The sequence below is a fragment of the Onychomys torridus genome, chromosome 16 (assembly GCF_903995425.1).
Source record: "Onychomys torridus chromosome 16, mOncTor1.1, whole genome shotgun sequence".
NCBI lineage: Eukaryota > Metazoa > Chordata > Mammalia > Rodentia > Cricetidae > Onychomys > Onychomys torridus.
In genome coordinates, this window is record NC_050458.1 from 51,058,427 (window position 1) to 51,080,528 (window position 22,102).

The 22,102-nt window shown below is 47.4% G+C and overlaps 1 protein-coding gene and 1 long non-coding RNA gene across 2 annotated transcripts in view; one reads left to right on the forward strand and one right to left on the reverse strand.

Moving 5' to 3' along the window:
- Nucleotides 1–268: 268 nt before the first annotated feature.
- Nucleotides 269–3,993, reverse strand: LOC118597070. The gene is made up of 2 exons (XR_004946777.1): nt 3,638–3,993; nt 269–652 (listed from the first exon to the last, which is right to left on the reverse strand). It is a non-coding gene; the product is annotated as an uncharacterized LOC118597070 (long non-coding RNA).
- A 67-nt stretch (nt 3,994–4,060) lies between these two features.
- The window catches only part of Tbc1d22a (TBC1 domain family member 22A), a 272,127-nt gene continuing 254,085 nt past the window's right edge, over nt 4,061–22,102 (forward strand). Inside the window, exon 1 of the mRNA XM_036207609.1 lies at nt 4,061–4,259. Coding sequence (XP_036063502.1) covers nt 4,198–4,259 — 62 coding nt within the window. The 5' untranslated portion in view covers nt 4,061–4,197. The remainder of the gene's footprint in view (nt 4,260–22,102) is intronic.

The window sequence follows — 22,102 nt, forward strand, 5'->3', positions numbered from 1 at the left end:
TGTAGATGTATAAAAATCATACAGACTGCAACAAACACCAGAATGTAGTTTGCCTTAAAAGAGCACACACAACAGCACAAGAAAACCTATGAACTTTCTCATTATTGTTGCAACACCCAGAGGCAAACACTCTCCTGAATTTGGCTTTCAGCATTCTCATGCTTTAAAGAATGGTATTAATAAAACAGACTACTACTAAATGGTATTGCGCCACATGCATCCATTATAGACGTTCCTCTCAACAGTGTGAAATTAATGTTGATGTATGTAAAAGTTAATTTATTTTTATTACCTCAGAGTATTCTACCGGGAAACTGATTTGTCAGTTCTCCTGCAGATGACATTTTGATTGCTTTTCTCCCATCCCCCACCTCCACTAGGAGAGTCGATGCAATGAACATTCTTTTTTCTTTTGCACAGCTGGGTACTCTGCTTCAGGGTACATATCCTGAGGGAAACTGCCGAATTGTAGAATATCTTTATCTACTAGAAATTTCTAAATGGCCAAAGTTATTGAATCCCTCCTCCTGCAGGTCATAAGAGCTTGTCTTTGTTTACAAACTCACATTTTCATCAATCTTGGCATTCAGTTTGTTTTTTTTTTCAGTCTTCTCCTTGTCAGACAGTACATTGTTGCTTTTGATTTGCATGCCTAAAAAAAAAAATCAGTGAATGTGAGCCTCTTATGCCTGCTACTCAAGAACTGTGTGTTTCATCTACAGTCCCAGATACCTGAAGGGTGGAGTGGGAGATCCTCCGTGGAATCCTGTTCCTAATAGACCTTGGTGTTTGAGAGATCTGACAAAATTAGGTTAATAACCATTTCCTAGCATACCTTAGGGTGCTCCCTGAAAGGAAACTTCAGTGGTTCATTGCTGTAATCCCAGGAGAGTAAAAATTAAAAGTTGGGTGTGCTCACTTCAGGGATTAGCATGGCCTTTTCAAAAGGATAACACACGAACTGCTGACGTGCTCCTCTGTGTTTGTGCAGGAGCGTGTGTAGGCAGAAGCCGGTAGTCAACATCAGATGTCTTCCACTATTGGATCAGGAAACCAGCCTGAGTAGCATAGTCAGGCTCTGTCCTCCTCCCCAAGTGGTTTCACTCACCAGACTTCTTACCTCAGAATCTGGGCACCTGTCCTGTCTGATTCTTGCACAGGTCCCAACCCCGACTCCACACTGCTATCACTTTTAGACCTATCCTCCTACACGGTCCTTTTGAATCTTGTATGTACCCTTCCCATAGCCATTACTGAAGATTCCCTACCTCAGCTTTGTCAGTCATGCCAGTGCCGATTCCAATCACCAAGGTTCCCCCCCATCACCCCATTTCATATATGGATGTGTGTTCTCTAATACAGTGTTGACTTATAGACTTAGCCCCAAACCGTCAGACAGGTTTAATCTCAGTTTCACTCCTTACCCACAAGGAAAGCCTACAGGGGGCTGTGGGGATGACTGAATTAAGGTACCATTGTCACACCTAACCTGTCACTAACAGATGTTGATTCTCATTGTGGTTTTCCACAGTTTTCCATTCTTTCTGCTCCCATGCTTCCTTCTAGTCCTGCTGGCTCCTTCCATTTTCAATCTTCGGATAAACCAGGCTGAGCTGGAGAGAACCCAGTCTTTGGTGTTGTCCAAAGGGGATTCCCTGAGGCTACTGGGACCCCATCTCTGCAAAGGTCTCATGCTGAGGTCAGGAAGAGATCTGAGATCTCTGGAGCCTTTTTTTTGGGGGGGGGGGGGGGGGGGTCAGGGTCTATAGGCTGGCTTTGAACTCACTGAGATCCTTCTGTCCCTGGCTGCCAAGTGCTGGGCTTAAAGGCGTACACCACTATGCCTGGCCCCCAGTGGCCTGTTTGAACTTCACCAGGGGAGGATTCTAAGACTTTTCCCCCTCAGTACTAGGAGGAGAATCCAAGGTATTGCACATGCTAGGTAAGCACTGTACCACCACACTGCCGATCTCTTATATATGAATTCTTTTGATAGAGGATGTGACCATACAGCCCAAGCTGATCTTAGACTGGAGGATCCTTCATCTGCAGGCTGATGGCTGGGATTATACACCTACGCTCAGGTTTATCACTTTAAAAACATGAAACACTAGGATGATGAGACAGCTCAGAGGGTGAAGTGTCCGTGGCATAACCATTAGGACCTGAGTTTGGATCCCTAGCTTTTACATAAAAGCCTGGAGTTCTAGAACCTTATTCAATGCTGGGTGGGCAGAGAAAGAGAGAGCCCTAGAACAGTTAGTCTAGGCAAAGGATGAGTGCCAAGTGTAAAGAGAGACTTTGTCTCAAAAGGTAAGGTGGCAAGCAATAGTGGGAGACATCTGATGTTGACTACCGGCTTCTGCCTACACACAGCACAGAGGAGCACGTCAGCAGTTCGTGTGTCATCCTTTTGCAAAGGCCATGATAATCCCTGAAGTGAGCACACTCGATTTTTAATTTCTACTCCCCTGCCTCAGCCTCTTGAGAAGCTGGGGTTATAGTGATGGACCACTAAAGTTTTCTTTCAGGGAGCACTCTAGGGAATGCTAGGAAATGGTTATTGATCTAGTTTTGTTAGATCTCTCAAACGTCAAGGTCTATTAGACACAGGATTCCAGGCAGGACCTGAAGTCATGCTCTAAAGGTTGTGTCTGAAGGGATCACACAGGATCTGTCGACATTGTCCATGGTGTTTCCTGCTTGTGTCAAAAGGGATCCAGAGAGCCTTGTGGTTGTCATCCAGGCAGTAAACACGGTGTGTACTATTTCAGGTCCTAGGGCCATCACTGTGCAAGAAATGAAAAAAAAAAAAAAAAAAAGGGACCAGGTGCCACTCTTTTTTTGGACAGTACAAGAGGAGTCAGGTAGATGTTGCAGTTTCTAAGGAGCTGCAGAAGGTTTTACTCTTTGTGTGTGTGTGTGTGTGTGTGTGTGTGTGTGTGTGTGTGTGTGTTGAGACAGGGCTTTTCTGTGTAGTTTTGGTACCTGTCTTAGATCTTGCTCTGCAGACCAGGTTGGCCTCAAACTCATAAAGATCACCACCCGGCTGGCTTTATTCTTAAAGAATGGGTACAATGCTGAGCCATTCGCCCGGCTCTGAGTATGGAGGACAGTTCTGGCATACACCTGGGTTAATGCATACAAAATGCTTTAGTGTGATTTCTTGAATCCATCAAATGCTAAATCAACACACACCACTTGTCAATATGTTCAGAAGTCTGGGTGTTCGAGAATACAGTCAGGGCCTGGGTTAAATAGGGAGACCACATCAAAAGGAGAAAACGTGTAAGAGACAGCAGTGCTGGATTCGCTGCCCAGTGGTTGAGCGGGGGTGTTAAAAGGCAACTGGTAGATGCCACTATCATTGTTATACTAATCCAGCCTGACACGTCAGCTTCTCACCCCTCAGCCTTGAGTCTAAAACCACAGAAATTTAACACCAACCACGTAAGTAATTTCAAGCTTTCTGGTAGCTACGTTACACAGCAAAAAGAAACGTGAAAGTAAATTTAAAAATATATTCCGCGGAACCCAATATAAATAAAGTACTATTCAATATGAAATTAAAAACATTAATATTTCCATGCTAAGCTTTTGGATCCTGCATGTATCTCCCAATTAAAGCACACTTTACTTCGGACTTAGTATGAAGCGCACGAGCACCGCCAAGATGACTGATTCCTTCACGCCTTCGTGCCTATTCGTTCTTCAGCTGAAGCTTGGGCAGATCCGCCCCCATCGCCTCAGATATGCTCGGTGGTAGCTGCTTCCTTTACTCCACCGTGCTGGGTTTACTGATCCCGGGTCAATGCAGACTGGGACCCCAGACTCACGCGGCTCCGGAGTTCATGGCCGGCGTCCAGCGGCCCCAGCCAGCGCTGCACAGCCGGATCACTCCCAGCGCAGCCAGAGGACCCGCAACCCGAAGACTCCGCTCGCGTGACTGCGCCAACTGCCACGCGCACTTCCCAGCGTCGCCTTTTCATGGCATCAAGCACATCAGCCGCGACGAAGGCGGGACTTCCGGAAGCCCCGAGTCACAACTTCCGGACGGAGGCGGAAGCGCCTCTAGGGTCTACGCTCGGGAGTCCTGGGCTCGCTGAGGGGCCACCGGGGCACAGTAGAGGGCCGCCGGGGCTTGGACCGGCAGCGCTCGGGTGTCAGAGCTGTGGATCTGAGGGATGAGGAGGGGCCATGGCCAGCGACGGGGTCAGGAAGCAGTTCTGGAAGCGCAGCAACAGCAAGGTCCCGGGCAGGTGGGTGTGACGGGGAGGGCCGGGTCGGGGTCAGGGGTCAGAGGTCAGGTGGCTGTGCTGTCCTGATGGACAGCGGGTGGAGTAGGAGTCTGGGGAGGGGAACCTGGGCTCCAAAGGGCAGGGGGAAACTTGGGCTCCGAGGAGACTGTTGGGCGATGTGAGGGGCTCGGGGGTGGGGTGGGGGGTCGGCAGTGGGGGGCGTGGGGTCTGGGAGGTGACAGTGGCCACATTTAGGAGCGAGGAGGACAAGGAGCTGCCCCAAGTGTCTCCAGAGCCTGGCAGGTTCTCTTCTGCGAAACTCCTTGGCTCCCTGGGGAAGCTGGAAGGAACTGACGCGGGTCATGCCCTGGAGAGTTTGGTGGAGTCAGGAAACTGGTCGGGGAGAGGCAGCGCCTGCCTGCCTGCCTGCCGGGGAGTGTGTGATGGTTTGACCACTTGATTGGCTTTCTCGTCTCACTTGTGGGCTGGTGCTTTTGCTTTCTGCGTGGAAGCGCCTTGTGAATTTCTGTATTCCTACCTTCTGGCTCTAGACTCCAATCTTTTGACAGCAACAGGAAGCAGATAATACCTGGGTGCAGTCTGGAAGCTATAGAGCTCCAAAGTCCTTCTGTGATTGGTTATAGCCTGACGCCTCTCTAGGCCTTAGGTAATGAAGAGACAGTGCATGGAAAATACCTAAGTCAAGTCAGCCCCTGACTAGATGGTGTTTCAGACAAGCACATCTCAAGATTTCAAACATAGTTTATGCTGTTCCCAAACCAAGGTCTGAGACACTGAAATTTAAGATTGTGATGGTATCCATCTCTCCAGCCCTTAAGATTTTGACATTGAAGTAACTTAAATAGAACCATTCATTAGTGCAGAAAATAGGCCGTGCTCCTATGCTTCATAAGAGACCCCATTGTGTGAATGTTAAAGTTGTAATCTTTGACATTCACTACATTGAGCTATAAAATGTACTTTCAGAGTGGTTGGGAGTTAGCAGGAGTTATTGACTGAAGGGCCACAGAGACTTGGAAGATGGAGGAAGTCCTCTGAGGTGCCTAGACACTGCATTTTTACTGTACCAGGACTGGGCTTGCTCACACAGTTAAGAACTGTTATGACAACCAATGCCATAGTTTTGAGATGAGTGGAAGATACTGGAATAATAGTGAGTAGGAGATCCTACTGTCACAGGGACAAACATGAAGAGCCTACTGTTCAGATAAAAAGCGTCATGTGGCAGTGTGACTTTTGCCTTTACATCTTGAGGCTTTGGTTCTCCTTAAGTGTGAATGGTAACTTGTTAAGAGTCAACTGAGATATAAAAATAATGGAGTTGCTGCATGGAGTTTCAGAAGTCAATGGCCCTTTCCATCAAAGACTGTCTCGTGTGTGTGTGTGTGTGTGTGTGTGTGTGTGTGTGTGTGTGTGTTTGTGTGTGTGTGTGTGTATGTGTATGCGTATGCATGCGCATGTGTTTTGAGATGGGGTCTCTTTTATAGTGTAGGCTGGCCTTGAACTTCTGATCCTCCTGCCTCAGTCTCCTGAGGATACAAGTGGGTGTCAGTACACCTGGCATGGTAGTTTGTCTTTGCATTGTGTCAGTGTCGTCTCTAATACATGTACTGTGGAACTGTGACTGTGACCTTGCTTGCAAGCAGGGTCTTTGTAGATATCATTGAGCTAAGATAAGATCATACCGCAATTGGGAGGCCCCGATTCAGTCTCTGGTTCCCTTAAGAGGTGGAACTTTCGACACAGAGAGACAGAAGTAAGGAAGACGACCTTGCAAAGATGGAAGCAGAGATTGGAGTGATGTATTTACAAATCAAAGCCAGGGATGGCTGGCAACCATCAGGAACTACAAGTGGACGGAAAGGGCTCTCACAGAGCACACATGCGCAGTCTGCTGACACCTTGCTTTCATGGCCCAAGAGGGAATGTATTTCTACCTCTTTAGGCTACTATCTTTGTGGTTGTTTGTACAATTCCAGTCTTTTCAGTGTGACTCCATGTTACCAAGGACAGACTTCTTTCCGCTTGACTTTCTTGCTGGGTTTTGTCATATCAGGTACTTTTTGTTGTTGTTGTTTTTTGTTTTTTGAGACAGGGTTTCTCTGTGTAGCTTTCCTGGAGCTCGCTCTGTAGACCAGGCTGGCCTTGAACTCACAGAGATCTGCCTGGCTCTGCCTCCCGAGTGCTGGGATTAAAGACATGCGCCGCCACCACCACCACCACCACCACCACCGCCCCCGGCATATCAGGTACTTTTGAGAACAGCTCCTATGTCACAGAATTGATGGGGAATCTTGTGACTCGCTAGAGGCTGCTGCTGAGGGCAGGACAGGGGAGGGGCTGGGCCTGGCAGAGAGCCTTTGTGCCTCCCCTGTGGCAGTGTTCCTGTTTTGGGCGCAGTCTGGGAGTCTCCCAGAAGGAGAGTGTGTAAAGGTGTGCTCCATTCCTTGCTGACTTGTTTGGTGCCCGCATTCTGGTTTTTCACCTGTCTAGTCCAGGGGTCTTGCCTGCTCTTTCAGGTGGACCTATGATTGTTGTCTGCCACCAGGGGATCTCTGGGAGGAGAGACCACATCATCTTACCTCAGCGTTCCTGACAGTGAAGGGAGCTTTGTGTGCAGATGGTGGATGGAGTTCCAGCAAGGACTTGTTGCTCCACCAATATTGGGTCTACCATGGATTTGTCATTTGCAAAACATGGCTTTGTCCTCCAGGCAACACTCACCAAGGCTGGCTGTTTCTCTAGAAATGCATGTCACATGTAGATGTTCCTTTGTGCTATCTCACACCTTTATAACCTGGCCGCTGCTCAGCTTTTTTAGCCCCATCTCCTGTTCATTCTTTTTTTTTTTTTTTTTTTGGTTTTTTGAGACAGGGTTTCTCTGTGTAGTTTTGCGCCTTTTACCTGGAACTCGCTTGGTAGCCCAGGCTGGCCTCGAACTCACAGAGATCCACCTGCCTCTGCCTCCCGAGTGCTGGGATTAAAGGCGTGCGCCACCACTGCCCGGCCATTCTTTTTTTGAGCTGTGCCCTTAGCAGTGCTGATGGGCTTTGGCTCTAGGGTCTTCCACATCCTGTGCTGTACTGGCTTTCCATTTTCCTGTTCGTTTAGCTGACTGCAATGTTCCTCCCCTCCTTTTGGAATGTTCCTTCCCTCTTTTCACTCTTCACACTTCATCTGCAGCCTGCTTCCTTAATGCCTTGCCTGTTCCTCTGCAGCTGGGCCTCAGGCACCCTTTCCTGTACTGGCTTCTTCATTAGGCCACAAGCTCTGCCTGTTAGGAAGTACCTCCCCTCTCATTGATAAAGATTGAGACATGGTGGTTGATCCCAGCTGTCTTCCACATTAGCCTGGAGTGAGAAAAAGATTTGGCTAGGAGAGATGATCTTCCTGTAAGACCTTCTGCTGTGTGCATTTCCTGGTCTTTGGATGTGTATTTGAGCGAGTCTTTCTCAGAATTTCCCTTTCTGGATGAGCTCACGTACAGAAAGACTATACCTTCTACCAGGAGCTAAGGAGCTGAGTGGGTCTCAGCATCTCTTTCTGTGATCTGTGTGGTAGTCTCCAATGTATGCCACTCCTAGAGCCATTAGTTTCTGTGTCTGTGATGGGAGGGGACTACATTAGATCAGGTGGCCATGGCAGCCAAGGGACAATTTGCTTGACCCATGTCTTAGTTAGGTTTCTATTGCTACCACACAACACCATGACCAAAATGCAGGCTGGGGAGGAAAGAGTTTATTTGGCTTACACTTCTGTATCACTGTTCAACATCAAAGGAAGTCAGGATAGGAACTCAAACAGGCCAGGAACCTGGAGGCACAAACTGATACAGAGGCCAAGGAAGGGTGCCGCTTACGGGCTTGCTCCCCATGCCTTGCTCAGCCTGCTTTCTTATAGAATCCAGTATCACCAGCCCTGGGCGGCACCACCACAATGGGCTGGGCCCTGTCCTTTTAATCACTAATTAAGAAAATGCCCTACAAGCTGGACTTGGTGTTGAACTCCTTTAAACCCAGCACTTGGGAGGCAGAGGCAGGTGTAGCTTTGTGCATTCAAGGACAGCCTGGTCTACACATAGAGTTCTAGGACTGTCAGGACTGTTACACAGATCCTGTTTTGAAAAACAAACAAACAAACAAACAAACTTCCCTACAGCCACATCTTATAGAGGCATTTTCTCAATTGAGATTTCCTTCTTTCAGGTAACTTTAACTTGTGTTAAGTGACATAAAACTGTCTAACACAGCCTAGCTCCATTCTTTCAGATTAAAGAGAGACAGAGACACAGAGAGAGAGAGAGATCTCTTGGACTTCCTGAGAATGTGATAAGTTAGTTATTCATCCAGTTAATTTTTATTTAACTCATGCTACTTGCCAGCTACAAAAACTGACCCAGCTCTGTGTTCCTGCCATAGGGCACTGACTGCTGGAAGGTGGCAGCCACCATCAAAGCCGCAGGAAAGAAGGGTGGGTAGCTTAGAGCCAGGAGTTGAGGGAGGGCCTCCTGGTGAAACAGTGTCTGGGAACCTCTCACTGAGAAGGCGCCTTCTGAGAGCAGATCTCTGCTCCTCCAACAAGGCTGGCCTGAAAAGACAGGAGTAAGGAACCAAGGTGGCTGGAGCTGAGGGGGAGGACAGGGTAATGTGGTCAAAGGAAGATGTGGACTGTTACTCTTTCCTTCGGAGTGGGTGGAGAGCCTTGCTTGGGAGGACTTGAGTAGCTGTGTGGCAGGGGCAGCCCTCTGTGAAACAGGAAGAGAGACATAGGCAGAGCGGAGAAGGGTGTAAGCAGGGAGACCAGGTAGGAGGCTCTTGAGACACTTTGAGGTGAGGGGCAGGAGTGGTGTCATTTAAGTAGAAAAGGCAGTAGGCGGGTGATAAGAATCAGAAGGCCTGGGTCCTTGCCTCTCGTGGGCCTGTTCTTTCTGGAGCCACTGACTCAGTTGACTCCCGAAGAGCTGTTGCTCCTTGCCATCATCACAGTTGGAATTCCTGCCACACTTAACTTTAAATGCCAAGAAAACCCCCCACACATTGGCTTTGTGAACAGAGGCAGCCTTTCAGTGTGGAGCTGATGCTTAGTGTTTTAGCACGGCTCTGCTTGACTCTGAGTCCTGCTCACAGTAGGGAATGCATGTTGCTGGGTAGGTGAGGGATGGTATTTGGAAGTGCTCATCTATGGTGAGGTCCTTCGCTCTTGGGGTAAGGCTGGGGGCAGAGGTGCAGCCTCAGTGCTGTGGCCAGGAGAGGTTTCAGCCCCTACTGTTGGGACCTTGAGGAGTGTGAGCGAATGAGACTGTTCAATAGATCTGTTTCAGTCCCAGCTGAAGTGGGAAGAGTGCTGGCATAGTGGAGCCGTTCAAATGCGTATAAGCCCCTTTGACATGCCAGAGACTGAATGCTGGACAGGTAGATATGGCCCATGGAGGCCAGCAGGGTAAGGCCCAGTGCACATATGAATATGCATACTGACCGAAGTCCTGAGAAGGTCATAAATGTCATAATTTGGGCATGTTGGGAGAATACCTGGCTCCTACAAGGGGAAATGATCACATCCCTTCTGAAGATATTCTGTTTAAGTTGGGACTGGAAGTGGTGAAGGAGCCAGGCTGCTCCTCAGAGATGTAGGGTGGGGTGCAGGGGACACCTGTTGCTGGAAAGGGATTAGAGTAGCCCAAGCAACCCAGGCTGTAAAGGCTTTGGAGCATTTGAAGGCTGTGGAGAAGATATTGAAGGTCATTAAACAGGGCATGGTGGACAACACTACTGCTCAGCCTTGCAGAGTGGGCAAGAGGAAGCAGGCAGGCAGTGAGGACAAGGGCAGAGGCTGTTGGAGAGGAGTGGACAGGGTCAAGGTTCTCAAATGGAACTTGCATATTCACTGATGGCCTGGATGCCAGGGGTGGGCATGATCACCAGCCTGTGGCCTGGGGCATAGGCCCAAAGGTCTGTGTCCCCATCCTTAGAACCTGTAAATAAGCCTTGTTACATGACAGAGGGGAGTCAGCATGTCAATCCATTGGCTTTGACTGGGGTTAGTTCTGGCCTATGTGCTGAGCCCAGTGTAACCATGTGAAGTCTTAAAAATGGTTGGAGAGAGTCAGCATGAGTAGAACTTGGTCCATAGCTGTTGGCTTTGCAGGGAGGATGGGACCAGATGCCAAGGAATGTGGTGTGGCCTTGAGAAGCCTGGAGCAGTGTTCTGCTGAGAATGGGACTGTTGGTCCTCTGACTGCAAGACTGAATTCTGCCCATAGCTAGAATGAGCAGGAAATGATTCTCCCCTTTTGCTTCCTGCATAGAATGCTGCTGGCCCACATCTAGACTGTAGTCTGCTGACACCCAGGACCACATTCTAACTTCTAGTCTCTGTATGGAGTGTGCTGAGGATATCTGGTAGGGAGGAACTGCAGCTAGCCCCCAGCACCTCCCTCAGCAGAGTTCTGCTCCTGACTGTGGGCTGGATTATTCTGGCTAGCCTTCAAAGGTGCTGGGTAGCCAGCTGCTGCAAAGTGCTTTTATTCCCAGGTGCTCGAAGTGAGCAGGGACTCCCCTGTCATGTGTCTTGCTAGTCTGGCCCTGGCATTAAACAGACCTTGTTTCTCTTGTCCTTGTTGCCCTGTGTTCTTAGAGACCTGTCTCCTGACTTGTGGCTTTGAAATGCTATTTACCTGGTTGGTACCCACACTCCTGCTTCTCAGCATCTTAGAAGCCTTGGAGTTTGCATCCCCATGAGGAAGCCCTGCAGCCCATTGGGGACTGTGTTTAGGGGAGCAGGTTTCTCTCGAAGTCTCTGTTGATATGTGGAGGGTTCCCCATGTGACTGGGGGCTGGGGAGGCACTAGCAAGTAGTTCTACTGTGTATGTAATTTCTTTTTCCTACCCCTCAGTGAGAACTTCATGTTGCCATGTCAAATGTCTCATTTCATCGGCAACATTTTGAAAATAAATGTGAGTCATATTTTCCCTTGCATATTTAATATAGCAAATTGATACTGGAATTAATTTTAAATGAAGGCAAAAATAAGAAGAAAAATCCCTTGTGCTAGGGTGTTGCTCACAGGTAGAACATTTGCCTGGGTTGGCATATGTGAGGCCCTGGCACCTCTCCACCAATTGCAGCAACAAAAGCCTGGTAATGTTTTGCTCTGGTGTTATTTTTATGTGGTTAATAAACCATGAGGGCAGCAAGTGGACTCTCAGCTCCCTGCTGTGTCCAGGGAAAAAGAGGAGTGTGGTGGGCGAAGTGAGGACAGAGAGACTTTCTCTTCTCTCTTCCCCAGCTCTCCATGCTCCAGCAGGTTGGGGGCCGTGGTAAAACACCATGATTCTGGGCCAGAGAATGACCTTCCTCTTCCTGTGGCTAGTGCCCCCCTCCCCTGGTGATCCCTCACTTCCCAGTACCTGCCATGTGCAGCCCTGCAGACCCTTCTGTGACAGGGGGTCCAGCATCAGGGACCAAGCTTTCTGCCAGCAAGGGGGCTACAAGGACTACACACACAAGTGGGATGAGGGGAATGTCTCTTGGCCTCAGGAGCAACAGTGGTTCATCATGTCCTTGTAGTGTGGAATCTAGGGATAGATCCCTAAAACTCATTCTTAGAGCAGGGTGTCCATGCTGTGCCTGTCCTGTGCCCAGAGCTGGTGGCCAGGCTGTGGGAGTGTTCACTGAGTGCTTGTCTTGGTCCAGTCCTCATAGTAGTTGGTGGTGGGGGGGGAGGGGACTGTGGTTTTCCCCTTTACAGATGAAGCAGACTAAATAAAGCCATGTCACTTGCTCAGAGCTGTTTGGCTTGTAAGCAGAGTCTGGAGGAGTCTCTGTCTACTCTGTGCCCCAACTGTCACAGCACATGGCTTCTCATCCCCACCTAATCCTCTAGCTGTGCATCTCTAAGAAAGCTGACTCACCGCAGCCCACTGGAACTGGTCCTTCCAGGGGTAGCTTGGACTCCCACCAGCTTCTCAGAGCTTTCAGGGTGTGCTGGGCTCCTCGGAGCCTAGAGAACACAGCCCCTTGAGCTGCCAGACTGCATTTGACTGTGTCTCTAGGGTTGCTGGGTTAGACAAGCAGCTTCTTCCAGGCTCATCCTTGTGTTCATATTGCAGACAACAGGCAGAGATGTCACAGGATCCAAGAGAGTGGGACCACTGTTCTTCCCATTCCTGTGGCTCATACGTGCTAGGGACTTCTGTTGTGAGTACCCCAGCCTTCCTGTTCTCCCTTTCTGACATGCTGTTTCCTCTTTTCTTGGGACAGTGTGGAAGTCCTGCCTCTCCCCTCCCCCCACCAGCACTGAATGTCACAACAGGGCACAGCTGTGGATTCTCTCATGCACTGAGCATCAGGGCTGAGGATGATGTGACTGGAGAGACTCCAGTGAGGGCTGAGCCTGGCCTTACAGCAAGTCCCTCACATATGCTGTTTATTCTCCCTGCCTGGATTACAGTGAGGAAATGGAACCCTGGCCCAGGGTTGCTGGTCCTCTGTGAGCTGGCTGGACCCTTATAGGTATGCACATTCAACTTAGAGCCCTTCTCTACCTCATGTGAAACCTCATTGGTTCTGTCCCCCAGCCTCTCCTGGATGTACTTGCTCATTCTAGGATTCACCCTCTGAGAATGCATCTCAGCCATGATGTATGCACAGGATTGCCCATCATGCCCTGATCCACTGTCTTTCTCTACATTCACACTGCCTGCTTGAGCCCAGCTGTGCACTGGTCAGCCCTCAGTGACAGAGGTCCAGAAGTGGCTGTCTGCTTGTTATCTTATATATGTTGCTGTGTGGGTGTGAAAAAGCATCTTTTTTTGAACATTTCTACTTGAAGGCCAGATGGATGATGTTGAGCTCTGTCACCTTGAAAGAGGTGAGCTCTCACAGGGTGTTGAGGGATGCTGGTTGTGGACATATTATGTGTAAGTAGAGAGGCAAAAGACCAGATACTGGAGAAGGGCAAGTCCATTGGTAGACCTTAGTATGAGGGACAGCCTGATGGTTAAACGGTGCTGGTGTGTTGGTGGGAAAGTTATGGGTCACAGCCACGACTGCCAGAATTAGAAAGAGCTTTATAGAAAGAAACCAGGCTTGGAGAGAAAGGAATATGGCAGAAGGGAGCAGAGCAGAGAACAGAGAGGAAGTGCAGAAAGAGAAGGGTGGGGGTCTGCGTCGGGCTTTTTAAGGCGGAGACTGTGTGACCACAAGGCGGTATGCAGTTGCCTGAGCCCACTGATGATGTAAGACATTAGACACAGGACCCTGAGCTGCGCAAGTACAGAATCCTAACACAGCCACCTTTACCAGTCCGGGGAATGGTCTTCGTGTTAGAACCTGTGATCTTGTGACTGAATTCTTCCTTGACTCTTCTCTGTGCTATGTCCTAATGGATTGTCCACCCTGTGAAAGCAACCCAACAACAGGGATGTCACTTGTTTCTTGCCCTCTTTGATGCTAGCATTGGGTGCTGCTAATATGTGGTATTTGATGAATGATTTCAGTGAGGTGGTCCAGGCAGAGCAGGCAGTATTTATGGTGCCCCTCAAGTGAAGGCCATACTAGTGAACTTGATGTTCTTCTTTCCTGACCGGTAAGGCTGCTTTGGCCAAAGCCCTAAGGTGGCATGCACCTCAGGACCTTTCTTTCCCTTTTGGCCATTTCCTCAGTGTCTCTAGCCTGTCCTGTGCCACCCCAGCTCCCTAGATTCTTGGGAATCAGCTACCTCTGAGTCTTGGGCTATATTATCACTTCCTACCCATCCTTGCCCTCTCATTTCTCCTTCTCCAGCTGTTTCTCTGTGTAGTCCTTGGTGTCCTGGAACTTGCCCTGTAAACTGGGCTGGCCTCTAACTCAGAGATCCACCTGCTTCTCTCTGCTTCCTGAGTGCTGAGATCAAAGGTGTGTGCCATCACTGCCTGGCTTTCTTATCCATCGATCCACCCACCCACCACCCACTACCTATCTGTGTAACAGCTTTAGCTGTCCTGGAACTCTCTTTGTAGACCAGGCTGGCTTCGAATTTAAGGAGATCCACTTGTCTCTGCTTCCTGAATGCTGGGATTAAAGGCATATGCCACCACTGCCTGGTTCTCTTTATTGGGCTGACATTTGAATGGAGTTCCCTTGTGCTGAAAAAGATAAATTTTATCCAGCCTGCTAGGGGCTGTGAAGCACCTGCTCCAGGGTACTGTTCCTTGGGCATCTCCCTGTTGCCCTTCCCTGGCTTACCCTGTGATCTACTGCCCTCTGTCTAGTTTGCCCTGCTTCCATCTGAGTAAGAGCTGTGCTGTGTAACAGACCTGTGACCTGTGGCCTCAGGGATGTACTTCACTTGCTCTTCTGTACTCAGGGAGCCCTTCTGCCTGCTTTGTTCAGGGAACATCATGCTATATGCAGGGTGGACAACAGAACATAACTAATGGCCCCTTAGTGCATTCTCATAACCAAGGAGTCCTTTTTAAGTTTTCTTTTTCCACTTTGGAGGGACGGATATAAAGTTTCTGTTCTATTCATGTGAAGCATTCTGAATGATTTTTTTTTTTTTTTTTTTGCCTGTGGTAACGTCATCACTCATTCCCCCTTCCTTCTTTATAGTGATATCATTTGCATACCATACAGTGCACTCATTTAAAATGTCCACAACGTAAACAAGTGTGTGTGTGTGTGTGTGTGTGTGTGTGTGTGTGTGTGTGTGTGTGTGCAGGTAGGTATACCACAACACACCTGTGAAGTCTAGAGAACAAAGTTTGGGAATCTGTTCTCCTTCCACCTTGTAGGTTCTAGGACTCAAACTCAGGTCTACATTCTTACTCAAGGAGCCATCTTGCCAGCCCACACCTTCAGGATCTTAGAAAGCATATTCAGAATTCTGTAGTTAGGACCACAATTAATTTTAGAATACTTTCTTTGCCAGAAAGCGAAGCCATATCTCATTATGCCTTACTTTGCACCCCTTCCCCTGGAAACCAGTAATCCACTCTGTCTCGCTAGTGAATTTCTAAACCTCTCGTGTACTGTAATCATACAGCACGTCTTGACTGCTTTTTGTTTGTTTGAGACAGGGCCTCACTGTGTATCCCAGACTGGGTTTGACCTGCCACTCTCCTGTCTCAGCCTCTTGAATCCTGCTTGACATCCTTTTTGCTTTGCATATTTTAAAGGCTTGTCTATGCTATAGCATGGGAGAGTTGAGGTGTTTTTCATTTTACAGTGGGGTTCCATCCTGGTGCCCTGCTGTAAGCTGAAAGTGCACACAGCACTGTAGCCGGCCAGACCTCCTAGCCTAGGGGTGTAGTGCACTGTGCAGCATCACGATTTCTGGTCTTGCTGCAGGGCTGCCTGGGAACTGTGGCTCACTGCTGCTGCTTACTGTTGAGAAAGGTGTCGGATCTCACACATAGTGTGAGCCTGGGGAAAGATCACAGTTAAAGTGTTGTATTGGAAAGTGAAGTTTGGAAATTGTGTTGAGCCATTGTAAATTGGGGACCACTTGTAGCACAGGATGACCTTGAACTAAGATCCCCCAACTGTTGTTGTTTTTGCTCTTTGCTCTTTGGAGGGGCCTGCTACTCAGCGTATTCTTAATTGTAAATACCTGACCTTAGTTTGGTTTGCCGGCTTTCTTTAACTTAAATTATCTCATCTACTTTTTGCCTCTGGGCTTTCCCTGTTCTTTTACTTATGTAAATCTTGCTCTTACTCCATTGCTGATTGTGTAGCTAGGTGGCTGGCCCCTGAAGTCCTCCTCCTTTTCTAGCTGCTAGATCTCTGCTCCCAGATTTCTCCCTCTATATATTCTCTCTGTCTGTCAGCCCCACCTATCCTTTCTCTTGCTTTGCTATTGGTCAGTTCTTTATTAAACCATCAGGTGTTTTAGACAGGCACAGTAACACAGCTTCACAAAGTTAAACCAATGCAACATACGCAAAAGTAACACATCTTAAAATAATGTTCTACAACACCCTACCTTAGCTTTCTGAGTGCTGGGATTCTAGGGATGTAGCACATACCTGGTGTCATTTGTTTTATGACCTGATATTCCCTTATGTGGACAAGCCACTGTCATCCCCTGTTCACCATGTGATAGACTTTGGGTTCTTCTACTTGTTGGCTGCTTGTCATGCTGGGCATTCTTTTCTCCAGCTCTGGATGACCTGCATCCCTGAGAACTCTGCTTTGACCTTTCTGGCTCAGTAAGGCAGTCCCCTGAGAGGGTCTGTGTCTTGTGTCCCTGGAGCTTTCTTCATCAGAAGACTGGCTAGAGATAGAAAAGAACTCTGCAGGCTGCTACAGCACTTAGAGCATGTGAGTGTCTTCTCTAGCCCAAGAAGAAGCATCACATACAGCGGTGGATGCTGAGTTTTCTCCTTGCATCCAGTTCCTTCTGCTTGCTTTTAGATTGCCATTGTTCTGAGCTATGCTTTCATTCTCACATATGCTGTACTGGCTGGCTTTCTGTCACCTTGACACAAGTCAGAAGCATTTTGAAAGAGGGAACCTCAATTGAGAAAATTTCCCCAGCGGATTGACTTGTGGGCAAGCCTGTGGTGCATTTTCTTGAGTGATGATTGATGTGTGTGTGGGCGGTGCCATCCCTGGACTGGAGAGCCTTGGGTGCAATAAGAAAGAAGGCTAAGCAAGCCATGAGGAACAAGTCAGTAAGCAGTGCTCCACCATGGCCTTTGCATCAGTTCCTGTCTCCAGGTTCCTGCCCTCTTTGATTTCCTGTCCATACTGCCCTCAATGATGGACTGTTACCTGGAAGCAAAAGATGAAATAAACCCTTTCCTCCCCAAGTTACTTTTGGTTATGGTGTTTATCACAGCAATAGAAAACAACCAAGACACATGCAGTAGGAATTTTTGCATTCATGTACACATGGAAAAATGACAGTGTTTTACATGAACACTTACTAGTTACATGTGTTATACGTTAAATATACATGGATATATTGAATTTGCTTTCAGTTTTCTGTTGATCAGTTAGGTGATGTCATTGTGGTTAGTTCCTGCATCTTTCTGTTGTGGCTGGTACCTATTATGTTTTTTACTTTGCCTTCTTTGCATTCATTCCTTAGTTGATAATGAGCATCCAGGAGACAGAGCCTGGAGCCTTCTGCATGCTGGACAGGTGCTTTACCACTTACTTAGCATCTTGGTTGTATGTGTGCTGGAGGTGTGGCTCAGTGGTGGAGTGCTGTCACAGCACACAGGGAACCCTAGCTCTCATGCCCAACCCTGCTAAGATTTCTTTGCTTTTTTCTTTTTAGGGTCACAAACTTTGCCTAGCTTCTTTCCTTATGTATTTGCACAGAGTTTTCTGTGGCTCTGTGTCAGGACATGGCATTATATCACGTGTCCTTATTGCAAAGAATCCCTAGTGTCCTAGGTTACTGCAGAGTTTTAAAAGATGTATAATTTTACTTGAAAGCAGATTTATGGTTTCTTTTTTGTGTGTGGGGGGAGTAATCGGGGATCATCCTGCACACATACCTCTGCAGCACATTCCTAGCCATGAATGTTCTTTACAGAAAGGGTTCCTTATCTGAGGTAAGTATGCATGTTACATGCCACTGCTTTTCAGTAGCTTTGGTGAAGTCTTTCTTTTTTAGCAATGCTAGACCAACTAAATGCAATTTTAATAAGATAAAAACGAGGCTCCTTTAAGTCTGAGCTTGAACTTTGTTGGAACATTTTCTACTCAATAAACACAAGTGGTTTGCCTATGAAGAATTAATGAGTTTCCTGCTCTGCTGGGAGGGAAAGGCTTGAAGTCTTTGATAATGCTGCAGAGACTTTTATGAAAATGACATGCAAATAGTGCCCTGCAGGCCAAGCTGCCTACTGTTTTGAATATGAATATATTGGGGAATAAGAAGAAGTGTGTAAATGTTGGAGTCAAGATAGATTGGCAGTAGTGACAGGTGCTCCATGTGGGTCACGTTCTGTGTACACAGTGCTACCACTGTGGCTGTCCAGGCCACAGCGTGTGCTTTGTTTCTGTTTGGATGCCAGGCTTTGCACTGGCAAGCACACCCTGCAAATTCTCATTTCAGCTCCCAGGATGGGTAACCAAAGCCCAGAGAGTTGACTTGCTTCAAACTTTACCAGGCAGTAAGTGTTGGTGCTGGAACTGGAACCTGGGACTTTTTGTCTCTTCATCTTGAGAACTCTGCACCAGTGTTAGGACACCTCTGTAAGGTTTGGGGAAAGGACACTTCAGGTTTGCATGATCTCAGGAGCTATATAGCTTTTCTCTCCTGTGACATACAGCACACATCTGATTCTGCAGGGTTCTGTAGTCAGACATCCGGGGAGTGCACAGGGCTGTGGGGGCTTGATTCTTGTCCCAGGGTATTCTGGGAGTTATTAGAGGATTCAAAGGTTGGGGCTGAAATAAGGCTGTTCACTTTCTTGTCTTACTGTGATCAGTGAATGCTACAGGCTGCCATTTATGATGGGTCAGCTGAGATGGGTATTCATGGGACTTCTTGTGACTAGTTTGGGTCTCCTTGTAGAGTATGGTCTGGGGTTGAAGAGAGAAAATCTAGTCAGATGGAAGCTGTGGTGTATTAGTCAAGGTTCAGCATGAAGTATTAGTTCTCCCCTTTATATCCCATGTGACTGCACTCACCTCTTTCATATCCTGTGTGACTGCTGCAGACGAATTTCTAAGTGGTCTTATTAAATAAAAAACATGGAGCCAGATATAGGGGTGAAAGCCTTAGAGATCAGGGAAATAGTGAGAGCCACCAACCGGCCTTACCTCACCAGCTCTGCAGCTCCCCAAAGTGAGCTACTCAGCTTTATTGCCTTGCTCTTAGCCCAGCTACCTCACTTCCTTGTCACTGCCTGTCTATATAGACCTCCAGGTCTCTATGGTTGGTACTGGGATTAAAGGCGTGTGTCACCACACTTGGCTCTGTTCCCTAGTATGGCCTTGAATATACCCTGTCTGTCAAGTAATCGGATTAAGGGCATGTGCTACTACTGCCTGACTTTTGTATTAATTGCTTGCTATTTCCTCTGATCTGCAGGCAAACTTTATTTATTAACATACAAATAAAATATCACCACATTTCAGCACAAATAAAATATATTTTACTATGCTAAAGTTAAAACTTTCCTTTATAATTAAACAGAAAAGGGGAAATGCTGTCGGATAATGCCCTTGTACACTGGCTTAATAAAATGCTGATTGGCCAGTAGCCAGGCAGGAAGTATAGACGGAGCGAGTAGACAAGGAGAATTCTGGAAAGAGGAAGGCTGAGTAAGGAGACACCAGCCCATAGTCCAGAGATCAGAATGTAATGGCACACAGGTAAAGCCACAGAAAACGTGGCAACATATAGATTAACAGAAATGGGCTGAGTTTAAGGATAAGAGCTAGTCAATACTAAGCCTGAACTAATGGCCAAGCAGTTATAATTAATATAAGCCTCTGTGTGCTTGCTTGGGGGACTTGAGTGGGAGAGATTTGTCTGACTGCCGGCCAGCTGGGACACAGGAAAACTTCTGGCTACAGACTGCACTTACCCCTTTTATATCCCATGTAACTGCACTCATGCATTTCATATACCATGTGACTGCATTCATGGATCTCATATCCCGTGTGACTGCACTCAACCATTGCCCATCCATGTAATTGTACTTACCCACTTAAAGTGCAAGTCTTCCTCCATTGCTCTCCACTTTCCATTGAGGCAAGGTCTGTTAGTTGGTTTACTGACAATTGGATGGTGTGGTACTACTGGTCCTGATAGCAGCCTACTCCAGGTTTCCTTCATCTCTACCTCCTGAGGTTGGAGTTACTGGTTATCTGCCATGCTGACTTACCCATCTGCTATTTACATGGGTCCTGGGAGTCCAAACTCCTGTCCTTTTGCTTGCTTGCATGCCAAGTGCTTTAACCACTGAGCCATTTCCTCAGCTCCATCTGTCAGGAATTTTCTGCCTGCCCTCTTTCATGTGTGACCCTTTCAAGGGAAAACCATGCTGTGTTCCCATAGGAATGATTGCAGGGTGTTGTAACACCAGGCTGCTGCTCGTTTTGATTGGCACACTGTGAGGACTTTAACACTTTGGGCTGGATGATATTGTACCTATTTTTGTCTCTCTTCTGTCTGATCATATAGGTGCTGTCCAAAAAGTGTTTGTTAAATTCCATTAAAATTTTTAGGTTACAAAAGCAAAACACTAGATATAATTAAGATACTGTGCTATAAGCATACAAATAAGCTGAAAACAGATCACTGCCATATTTTAGCTTGTCTTAAAGGTATCATTAAGCCAGTGAGGAGAGGTTATGCAAACAGTGGTATTGGGCCAGTTGTCCCCCCGACCCCCCTTTCCTGAGAAAGGGTTTTGGAGCCTGTCCTGGAACTTATTCTGTAGACCAGTCTGGGCTCGAACTCACAGAGACTCACCTGCCTCTGCCTCTGCCTCTGCCTCTGCCTCTGCTGGGATTAAAGGCGTACGCCACCACTGCCCGACAGCCAATTGCCTTTTTAAATGTTCCCTGCCAACTGTGTAATGACAAAGTGACAGCTGTCCTGGAAAGGGAAATACACTCGCAGGTCCTGTACATGGACATCTTCAGTAGACTGCTATTTTATTAGCCATACTGCATGAATAACAGAGAAGGAATTCTCACTTTGCAAATCAGTAAGAGGGGAACTCTTGTTAGCATATGGACACAGGCTATGAATAGTTTACAAAAAGAAGAGGTACAGTGAACAACATCTGAGGCATGGAGCCAGCATGGAGATGGCTTTACTTCTGTCCAGTTAGTGGGGTCTAGCCATCTGCCAGGCCTTGCTCGGGAAAAGGGAACTACTTGACTGTCCTTTGGCAGCCTGGCCAAACCTCTTTAAGTGCGTGCCTTATGCCCAGGGCATTCGTACTGCTGAATTTGTCCTCAGGAGGTTATCAAGTGGTGTGTAGGCATTCCTCTCCAGAGGTGTTATTGCTGTCCTTGTAACCACAAACAATTCTAAATCAGTTCTGTTTCACAGTCAACCTTGGGTAAACTCATTATGTTGTAGCCATATGGCAGCACAGTGTGAAATTAGAAGTGATACTGTCCAGGGAGGTGGCACAGGCCAGAGATGAGGTAGCCGGTACTCATTCTATTCCTGCGGTGGTTAAAACGTTTAATGTGGAAATAATTAAGATTTACAAGGAATGGCAGAAGCATGTGTAGGGAAGGCCGAACACTCTCAACCTCCTTGTAGGCTTTTACATTTGCATATTCTTCTTCTGGTCTCTTTGCACATCCAGTCACACATCTGAAGGTAAATGCACGACTTCAGTGAGCTGAAGAAGAGGGAAGTAATAGCATGGGAACTACTTCACAGCCCATTTCAGAGTCAGGAAGGTAGGATTTCATTTCATTTTATTTTTTCAAGACTAGGTTTTTCTGGTTAGTCTTTTGCTGTCCTGGAACTCACTTTGTAGACCAGGCTGGCCTCGAAATCAGAGATCCCCCTGCCTTTGCCTCCCGAGTGCTGGGATTAAAGGTGGGTACCACCACTGCCCAGCCAGGATTTAATTTTTTGAAAAGATTTATTTTTATTATTATTTTCAATAATCTTATTACATTTTATTTTATTATTTTCAATAATCTTTTTTTTTTGGAACTGAGGATCGAACCCAGGGCCTTGTGCTTGCTAGGCAAGCGTTCTACCACTGAGCTAAATCCCCAACCCTCAATAATCTTACTACATTTTATTTTTTATGTGTGTGTATGTGCCACAGCATTCAGGTAGAAGCCAGAGGACAACTTGTAGGAATTTTCCTTCTACTATATGGGTCCTGGGGATTGAACTCGCTTTGCCATGCTTAGGGGCA